At 48.8% G+C, this 10708-nt stretch overlaps 1 protein-coding gene across 1 annotated transcript; it reads left to right on the top strand.

The window, feature by feature from the left end:
* Nucleotides 1-2088: 2088 nt before the first annotated feature.
* LOC117879363 lies at nt 2089-7914 on the top strand. Its single transcript, XM_034774493.1, has one exon. It carries the CDS (start codon nt 2266-2268, stop codon nt 7756-7758), a length of 5493 nt encoding a protein of 1830 aa, XP_034630384.1. The 5' UTR covers nt 2089-2265; the 3' UTR covers nt 7759-7914.
* The last annotated feature ends 2794 nt before the right edge of the window (nt 7915-10708 follow it).

Below are 10708 nucleotides of genomic sequence, written 5' to 3'. Positions count from 1 at the left end.
ATCTGAAAATCTTGCCACCTCCCTGTTTACCCCTTTTTCCAGATCATTTTTGAATATGTTGAATAGGACTGGTCCCAGAACAGACCCCTGGGGGACACCATTCTTTACCTCTCTCCATTCTGAAAACTGACCATTTATACCTACCTTTTGTTTCCTATCTTTTAACCAGTTCCCAATCCCTGAGAGCACCTTCCATTTTATCCCTGCTCAGGCATTGTCAGTTTCATCCAGAACAATTTACAAACTGGGAACCTAATCCTGTAAACCTTTAATCATTTGATCAATCCCATTGAAGACAATGAGACTATTTGCATGACTATGTGGACCCCTTTTGTGGACTAGTAAGAGTTTCAGGAGTCTGTTTCTATAAAGGAAGTTGAATCCTCCATTGAAATGCAGTGTTTGGGTACAATACCATAATGCAGTTTAGGATACAGTTCTACTTAAAAATTGTCTTTTAATAAGTCCTACATATGCTGAAATGGCTCCTTACCCAACTCCCATATTCTATATAAACAGACTGAATACTTACATATTTGGGGGGAAAGTGAGTAGTTAAGCACGTTGATGTTTGTATATACAAAGGGGGATATCGGGGGGGGCAGGAAGGAGTTACATGGAGGGTTACGCGGGGAGGTCACGTGTACCCCCTTGTGTCCCTCCCATGAGTGCATTACCGGCAAGAAAGGATTTCTACTGGCACCACTGTGCGCAGCCACCAACAACATGTGGCCCAGAAGCAGTAGAACTAGCAGTGCCAACAAATAACCAGCCAGCAACAACAGCAAGCAGCACAACGACCACAATAGCAGCTCATTTGGGAGTTGGCAGTGCAAGAACAGTAACAGCGCCTAGTCCAGCAAATGGTAATCCTCTGTACCATCCCAGGGGGCAAACACAAACCCTGCAGCAGGGCTTCTCAGTGCCACTCCAGGCCCAATTCTTCTGATAAAACTAGGGTGACCAGATGTCCCGATTTTATAGGGACAGCCCTGATTTTTGGGTCTTTCTTATATAGGCTCCTATTACCCCCCAGTCCCTGTCCCGATTTTTCACATTTGCTGTCTGGTCACCCTAGATAAAACTCACGAAGTTGAGGCCTGAAGCTGACCCGGAAGCATCATCTTTGAGCAGATGACTACTACAGCTTGACTAGCCAAGCACTGGGCTATTTGCATACCAGGGCCTTTATGCCATGGCCACACAAGATTATGCTATGAATCTTATCAGAATGCTTGGTAGTGGAGGTCCAGAGGCCTGAGGTGAAAGCACAGTCAATGTTTTTTGGCTGTGATGTAGAAGACCCATGCATAGCCTTGAGCAGCTATGGCATCGAGGCTCAGATACACAGCTTGAGCCAAGCCCAATCTGATAGGATGCCAACAAAATAGCCCAGTACTCAGGCGGCCACCATGCTGCAATGGTGATCCACTCAAAGTTGAGGAGGAAGATCTGGGTCATCTTCAAGCCCAATCATGGCCAAAATCCATTGGGAGAGATGCTAGACCTTAAGCAGTGGCCCAGAGCCTTAAGGAATATTGTTGGCAATGGCTCCAACCCAAAAATTGAACTGGGGAGCAGCTGGCTGAGCAGATAATACCGGAACAGTTTATGCAGATCTACCTGGCTGGAGGACAGGAGTGGGTGTTGCGACAGATCAGAGATGTTTGTTGACTACATGAATCTGACAGAGAATTATATGGCAGCAGCAGGCCCAGCCCTTAGAACTCTGAGGCCTGAAGCCACTCGTCCCAGGGGACTGCTGCCTATGGACCTATGAGCCAGATGAGGACAGTGGCCTCTTGGAAACCATATACCTAGCTCAGCTCTGTGGGAGAGGACACGGCCCAATTTGCTGGGGTGGGTCTTCGCTCATGGTTTGGTCTAAGAACTCTAGTTCTGGTGTTTTTCCAATTTAATGCTGATGTTGTTTACCTCATGTTATTAAACATTTTCTGTTACACTCAGACTCCGTGCTTGCGAGAGGGGAAATATTGCCTCTTAGAAGTGCCCAGGGGGTGGTATGTAATTGTCCCAGGTCACTGGGTGGGGGCTCGAGCCGGTTTTGCATTGTGTTATTGAAACGGAACCCCTAGATACAGAACCCGGCCCTTGTTGCTGCCAACTTAGATGGGCAGAAGGGTTACATTTTTGGGGGCTCGTCCAGGATCCCCTGGGTCAGTACCCCTCGCAAGCACCTGTTGAGTGTTCCCCTGCATTGGGAAACAACTGTGGTTATATTTTGAGGAAATTGCTGTTTATATCATGGCTAATATGTCGGGTTTGTTGGGCCCCGGCCCTGCAGCCTCTAGCTCAGGGGCCACAGCCTCAGCCAATGATTGGGCAAAAGCACTGGGGCAAATATTGGAAAAGGTTGTGTTGTCCCATGCTAGGTCAAACTCTTGTCGTGAGTTAAGGTTATTTGCTGGGGCAGAGGAGTTCGAACCCTGGTTGGAGCATACCACTGAAATGCTGCAGGAGTGGGCTGTACCTGATGCAGAAAAGCGAAGATGTCTGATAGAGAGCCTTAGTGGCCCAGCATTAGATGTGATTCGCACCCTGAAGCTCATTGACCCTGGGGTCAGTGTGAAGGACTGCCTAGAGGCCCTTGATCATACCTTTGGGAGTGTAGAGGGCCCTGAAGACAGTTACTGTAAGTTCATTAATTCCCGACAGCAAATTGGCGAGAAGATTTCAGCCTATATACAGAGGCTGGAAAGACTGCTTCAGAGAGCTGTCATGAGGGGTGCAGTGACTGCTGAACAGATGGATCGGACCAGACTGGCTCAAATTGTAAGAGGAGCTCAATATCAGAACTCGATTCTACTCCATCTCCGGCTAAGAGAACGACGGGAACATCCCCCAAGTTATTCCCAGCTGATAAAGGAGGTCAGAGAAGAGGAAGAAAGGCAAGCTGCCAGCGAGTTTTGGGAAGCCCAAACATTGGAGCCAGCCGGCACAACACCACTGCAAACGGCCAGTGTACTGATGGTGAGCACCACAGAGGAACTTGCCCAGCAAGTGCAGGTCCTGACAGAACGGATAGCTGAACTGCAAAGCACCATTGACCAAGCTAAGACTTCCGGGAATAAGGAGCCTCTGACCGTGGCGATGGAGAAGTCAGCATTTAGAGCCACCATCCCATCTGGGCGAAGAGGGAAAGGACAATTCTTCTGCTACCGATGTGGTCAGGATGGACACAGTGCTGCCAAGTGCCATAATGAAGAAAACCCCTCCTTAGTGTATGGAAAGCTGAGGATCAGTTGGGAGAGATCCGATAGCTGCCAGAGAGTCCGGGGACGGGGACCACCCAGGCCTGCAGGATTTGAAGATTCCCCCAGAAAAGACTGTCGAGCTGGGATCCCCGCAGGACTGATAGGGCCTCGAGCAGAGGTCATGGTGAAGATTGAAGGGGTGGAGTGTAAAGCCGTGCTTGACACTGGATCTCAAGTGACTATTATATTTCAGTCATTCTACCAACAAATGCTTAGGCACCTGCCTATACAGCCACTGACTGGCGTTGGTCTGTGTGGCCTCAGCATGGATGAATACCCCTACCAAGGGTACGTCATAGTGCACCTGGAATTCCCAGAGGAGGTTGCTGGGGTAAGAGAAGAGGTGGACACAGCTGCATTAATATGCCCTGACCCTAAAGGGACCTCTGATGTGTCTGTGCTGATAGGGACCAACTCCAGTCTCTTCAAGGTGCTCGCGGATTACTGCAGACGACGGGCTGGGGACCAGTACCTGAATACCCTGATGATCCATACGCTTTGTGCTGAAGCCTATAGGAAGATTGAGGGTGCTAAAAAGGAGTCATCTGAGCTACCGATTGGGGCGCTGAAGTACATGGGCACAACCCCGTTAGTAGTGCCTGCAAGGACGGAGCAAGAAGTGCTTGTCATGAGTACTCGGCTGAAAGGCAGTAAAGGGGCATTAGCAATGGTAGAGCAGCCAGTTGAAGGAGAGCTCCCGGAAGGAGTGCTGGTCCCCAGTGGAGTCATAACCCTACCTGCTGAAGCCCAGGAAAAGGTGACTATACTGATTGCTAATGAAACAAGTCGAGATGTTGTTGTGAAGCAAGGACAAAAGATAGCGGATCTCTTTGAGCCTGAATCAATTGTAAAACCCCAGTGTGAGACTCAAGTTCCGCCAATAGACCCTGCAAAGTTTGACTTTGGAGATTCACCGTTGTCCGAGGAGTGGAAAGATCGCCTGAGGAGGAAACTTTGTGAAAGATCCAAGGTGTTCTCATTGCATGAGTGGGATGTGGGATGTGCAAAAGGAGTAGAGCACAACATCAGACTACATGACTCTCGACCTTTCAGGGAGAGATCTAGGAGGATTGCCCTCTCCGAGATGGAAGATGTGCGACAACATCTTCAGGAGCTGGCTGCGAATGGCATCATTACAGAGTCCCGCAGCCCATATGCCTCACCCATTGTGGTGGTCCGTAAAAAGAATGGGAAAATCCGGATGTGTATTGACTACCGCACCCTAAACCGCCGTACTGTGGTTGACCAGTACACAATGCCCCGAGTCCAAGATGCCTTAGACTGTTTGCTGGGAAGCCAGTGGTTCTCTGTGTTGGATCTTCGGAGTGGATACTACCAGATCCCTCTGGGTGAAGCAGATAAGGAGAAGACAGCCTTCATCTGCCCATTAGGGTTTTATCAGTTTGAACGCATGCCCCAAGGGATCTCTGGAGCACCTGCCACATTTCAACGTCTTATGGAGAAAGTTGTGGGAGACATGAATTTACTGCAAGTGTTAGTTTATTTGGATGACCTGATAGTGTTTGGAAGAACCTTGGAGGAGCATGAAGAAAGACTTCTTAAAGTGCTTGATAGGTTAGAGGATTATGGTTTGAAGCTTTCAATTGACAAATGCCAGTTCTGCAGGACCTCAGTGAAGTATGTGGGTCACATTGTGTCCCAAGAGGGTGTGAGTACTGATCCCGATAAAATAGAAGCCCTCACTACATGGCCATGTCCAAGTAACTACAGAGAACTCAAGACCTTTCTTGGGTTTAGTGGCTCCTATCGAAGATTTGTGAAAAACTATGCTACGATTGTAAAACCTCTGAATGATCTTACCAGGGGATACCAGTCCAGCAGGAACAAATCTAAGACCAAGAATAAGGGAAGGTCCCCAAAGCCTCCTGTGCAGAGACACTATGGCCCCTTCGAACCCTTTGGGCCATGGTGGGATGAGAAATGTGAAAGGGCTTTTCGAGAAATCATTACTTGCCTAACTCATGCTCCAGTCCTAGTCTTTGCTGACCCAAGCAAGCCATTTATCCTGCATACTGATGCCAGTTTGGAGGGTCTGGGAGCAGTACTGTACCAGGAAGTGGAAGGAAGACGTAAACCTGTAGCCTTTGCCAGCCGAGGACTGTCTGATAGTGAAACTCGCTATCCCACCCACAAGCTGGAGTTCTTGGCCTTGAAATGGGCCATCACTGAGAAATTTCGAGACTACTTATATGGTGCTCAGTTCCAGGTGTGGACAGACAACAACCCACTGACCTATGTGTTAACAAGTGCTAAGCTGGATGCTACAGGGCAAAGATGGGTGGCCGCTTTGGCTAGCTATGACTTCAGCATTCAATACCGATCAGGGAGAAGCAATGTAGATGCAGATGCATTGTCCAGGCGTCCACAGGCACCAGGAGTTGCTGTGATACCCACAGATGGAGTGAGGGCTATTTGCAGTGTGAGTCGCCGGGAGCCAGAGTCCCATGAGAGTCTTCATGGATGTGCTGCAGAAGCTTTGGGCCTGCCCCCTGAATGCGTGCCTTCTGCTTCAGTGAACTATATTGCGTTGGACCAATCTCCTTTGCCCATGCTCAATGCGGCTGACTGGCAGGAAGCCCAGCTGCAAGATATTGGCATTCGTGATACACTACTTGCCAAAAGAGAGGGGCGAAGCCCAGCTGTGGTTGTCCCACCTAACCCGGAGGGTAAACTACTATTGAGAGAATGGACCAAACTAAAACTGATTCAGGGAGTGCTACATCGAGTGACCACAGACCCTTTACAAAAGCAACGAGCACAGCTAGTGCTGCCAAAAGAGTACAGAGCCCTGGCCATGAGGGCACTGCATGATGACTTTGGACATTTAGGGATGGAGAGGACCCTGGAACTTCTTCGTAGTAGATTCTATTGGCCCCGGATGGCTGAAGATGTTCGTAGGAAATGTGAGACTTGCGCTCGATGTGTTCAAAGGAAAACTCTGCCCACGAGGGCTGCATATCTCAAGAACATCACCAGCACCAAACCTTTGGAACTGGTATGCATCGATTTCTTGTCTTTAGAAGTAGACAAGAGGAATATTGGGAACATTCTAGTAGTGACTGACCATTATACACGATATGCGCAGGCATATCCCACGCGTGATCAGAGGGCCACCACGGTTGCTCGAGTACTGTGGGAGAAATATTTCTCAGTTTATGGATTTCCAGCCCGGATACACTCGGATCAGGGGCGGGACTTTGAGAGTCATCTTCTGAAGGAGGTGCTGAGGATAGCAGGAATTAAGAAGTCTAGAACAACGCCTTATCACCCGCAAGGTGATCCTCAGCCAGAGAGGTTCAACCGAACCCTATTAGATATGTTGGGGACTTTGCGACCAGAGCAGAAAGCAACCTGGAGCCAACATGTTGCATATCTGGTGCACGCCTACAATGCCACAAAGAATGATGCTACAGGAGTCACCCCATATCTCTTAATGTTTGGACGAGAACCAAGCTTACCCATAGACCTGTGCTTTGGTGTATCAGAGGATGGAGATAGCTATGAAACTCATCAGCAATATGTATCCCGACTGAGAGAAAAGCTGCGGGATGCTTATCACTTAGCTACATCTGCGGCTCGGAAGAACGCCGACCGCAACAAACATCGATATGATGCTAGGGTACGTCTGCAAGAACTCCAGCCGGGGGACAGAGTTCTGCTGCGAAATTTGGGTATTGCTGGCAAACACAAGATAGCCGACAGATGGAAGGCAATACCTTACTTGGTGATGGAAAAGCTAGGAGACCTGCCGGTCTACAAGATCAAACCTGAAGAGGGTCCAGGGCAGACAAAGACAGTGCATAGAAACCTTTTGCTCCCTGTGGGGGAATTGGTAGGCACCCCGTATGAGATGGGCCACAACAGGGCAACTGGGCAGAACGAAGGTGCTGGACCAAAGCCGCCGTCCAACGTGGACAGCCAGCCCCCTGCAGCTAATCTACCCCCATGCAGCACATCTGAGAGTGAGTCTGAGGAGGAAGACACAACCATGGTGTATCCTGGGATGGAGACAAGATTTCAGTCTCGATCAGCTGAATCAAAAGAGAGCTCCTCTTCTTCCATCCTAAACCCCATGGCAGAAGTATTTAGGCCCATTCCTGACACCCCTGAGCCACTGGTGGGACCCCCATGTGATGACACACCCAGGTTATTGGACAGTGGAGAGATACAGGTGGAGGATGTCCTGGGCACCTTGGACCCTCCACTGTTAGAACTAGAAATGCAGGGGCCTATGCCAGTAGCCGAGGGACCCTCAAAGGAAACCTCTCCATCCATCGTTCAAGAGGCTGTCCCGCCCACCACGGCAACAGAGATTCTCAATAGACGAGACAGGGTAATAAGACCAGTAAAACGGTTGACTTATGATGCACCTGGGGTAACTAGTGAGGAACCAATATGTTTAGCACACAGGCTTGTGGAAGCTAAAGTGGGCTATCTGAGGCCCTTTGGAGGGAACCAGTGAGTTGTTATAATAGGGAGTGTGATTTGTCGGGACGACAAATTTTCGGCTGGGGGGAGGATGTAAGCAGAGTCAGGATGAGCTCTACCCTGACATCTGGTGGTGAATTATGGCGAGTGTGGAAAAGAACTCCAGGGGCTGATCTTGTTTGCATAGGCACACCCACTTGCCTGGCATGAGACCACAGCAACTCAAAGTGGTTACTTTGGCTGGTGTGGGATCCCCAGTTTCTCTGTTATTGGGGCAGGAAGAATAAAGTTTTGTTACCCTGATTCTGTGAATCAAGGCCAGTGGAACTGTTGTATGACAGAAGGACTGAGTGAATCATTCACCATTACCTAGGTAGCATTTGCTTGTCAAGGGGCATGGGTTACAAAACCCAGTGAATTGAGAGAGGATGGGGACAGGTATTGGTACCTGGTGGTGGGGGTCCCTTTTGTGGGCCTGAAACACCAATTGCACCTCCTCCTCTCTCCACTGTTGAATGTCAGAGCTAACTTTGATTCCCTTAGGAGTCTAGTTACAGACTGCTGAGCTGAGTTCACTTTGGGCCAATAGTGCACCAGCACTGGGGCTCCCCTACTACTAGCTGAAATCACAAAAGAGCTACAGCTACTTAAGAGCTGAGATCACTGAGGCTGTGTTAACTAGTGGGGGAGCCTGAAGCTATTGCTAAGCTAACTTAGCTTAGCGGGGGTGAGCGGAGCGGCTGGAGGAGCAGCTAGCAGAGCAGAGCAGAGCCTTGTGGGAGCAGCCCAATGGACGGCTGGAGCGGAGCGGCTCACAGGTCGGTGAGCGGAGCGGCACGGCTCGGCTCACAGGTCGGGGAGCGGAGCGGCGTGGCTCACGGGTCAGTGAGCGGAGCGGAGCGGCACGGCTCACAGGTCGGGGAGCGGAGCGGAGCGGCACGGCTCACAGGTCGGTGAGCGGAGCGGAGCAGCTGCCAGAGCAGTTCGGGGACGGCAGGAGTGGGACTGCAGGTGGAATGGAGCAGTTCGTGGTGAAGGCTGCGGTGGAACCCCACGGAGAAGCAGCCGGTTGGCCTCGGATCACGTAAGGTGCCCCTTAACACCCTGCTCGCCCCCCCCCCTTTTGAACTCTGGGGCTGCACTGATCATGGACAGAGACTTTGGGGGGTTGTCGGACTTTTGTGATTCTTGGGTTGCTGGACCCAAGAGACTTTGGGATTGGTGGACTTTTGGGACTTTGGTGATTCTTGGGTCGCTGGTTTCAAGAACCAATGGGAGAGGACACGGCCCAATTTGCTGGGGTGGGTCTTCGCTCATGGTTTGGTCTAAGAACTCTAGTTCTGGTGTTTTTCCAATTTAATGCTGATGTTGTTTACCTCATGTTATTAAACATTTTCTGTTACACTCAGACTCCGTGCTTGCGAGAGGGGAAATATTGCCTCTTAGAAGCGCCCAGGGGGTGGTATGTAATTGTCCCAGGTCACTGGGTGGGGGCTCGAGCCGGTTTTGCATTGTGTTATTGAAACGGAACCCCTAGATACAGAACCCGGCCCTTGTTGCTGCCAACTTAGATGGGCAGAAGGGTTACAACAGTGTGGTCATTACATCATTGTATCATTATATACACCACTGTAAATTGCCTCTGAACATGCTACTTTGTGTGTCAAGTCTATGTAGGTGGCAGCACCTCTGACTTATTTTTAATACAGTACTACAAAAAACAGTGACCCTGGGTTGTTAGTCCTGCACTAAGGAGAGGCTAGACAATGGTACATGTCAGATGCACTCCACTATACTTTGACAAGTAACCATTTTGATATAATCTTTAACGTTTATTTGGGCCATGTTTTTAAAAATCCTATTTCTCCTAGACAAGTTGACCACCAGCTTATACAGGTCCTTCAGGGGCTTTTGTAAACAGGTTTCACTGTTTTTTTTATGCAATTAGGTTTGTATTAACCAAAATTGTGGTGGTATTTTTTTGACGGGCATTTACATACACATTGTTAAATGGATATCTGTCTATACAAGCATGCCCCCAAACCTCCTCATCCCAACTCATGTGCATGGTAATTGCATGCATAAAGTGGAAATAATTGGTTTTGACTTTTTAAAAATCTGCCCCAAATTTATTCCCATCTTATTTGATCACAGTCTATAAGCACCACCATGGGGAACAAAAATTAGATAATAGAGTAGATGGTGTGACATATGCAATATCTTGGGTAAACCTAACTGAATTAAGTTTAATACTGTTGGGGTCCATTGTATTAAAATGCAAGTATTTGTTTTATGAGATTGTATGTAACTTCTCCTGGAGGAGGGGTTATGCTAATGTAATTCTTCATGTTATCAGCCCTTTGAAACTTTGCCCTGGGGAGGGGACCTACTCTCTGACTGATCACCTATTCTTCAGAGGTTCAGACTGGATTTGCCAGAAACCACCAAAGAAAGGATGTTGAGATAAATAGCCTGGTGGTGAGCTGACTTAGGGCTTTTGCTCTCATACAGGAAATGGGCACAACCGAAGGTGGGTACCAATCCTTAGGAAAGATTTGGAAGGACTTTGGTCTACCCAGCTCCCTGTAAGACTGGGTTCTCAGTCTGAGCAAAGGGTGTGGTTAATTTAAGACCACAGGAAAACACTGGTTGGGGTTTTGAAGGACTGTTTCTGCCAGACACGATGGAGGAGATGGATCTCTGGTAAGTTTATTGGTATTCATGTAGGTTTTTAATTTTTTTAAGGTTGTTTTCTCTGTAATCCTCTCTCAATAGAATAAAATAGGCTTGCTTAGAACAAACTGCAGGGTGATCTATAACTGGGGCAATTATACAGTGTTCTGAGGACAGAAGCAAAGCAGGCCTGCTTAGGCAGACTCTGCTTTCTGGGGAAAAACACAGTGAAGGCAGGGAACTGTTTTGATAGCAGCCTTCAACTACCTGAAGCGGGGTTCTAAAGAGGATGGAGCTAGGTTGTTCAGGGG

The sequence above is a fragment of the Trachemys scripta genome, chromosome 6 (assembly GCF_013100865.1).
Source record: "Trachemys scripta elegans isolate TJP31775 chromosome 6, CAS_Tse_1.0, whole genome shotgun sequence".
In the NCBI taxonomy this organism is placed as follows: domain Eukaryota; kingdom Metazoa; phylum Chordata; order Testudines; family Emydidae; genus Trachemys; species Trachemys scripta.
Note: the sequence above shows the minus strand (reverse complement) of the source record. Positions and strands in the feature narration are given on the sequence as shown.

Coding starts and splice junctions, on each gene's coding strand:
- LOC117879363 (XM_034774493.1), top strand. CDS start 2,266: ATGGCTAATATGTCGGGTTTGTTGGGCCCCGGCCCTGCAGCCTCTAGC.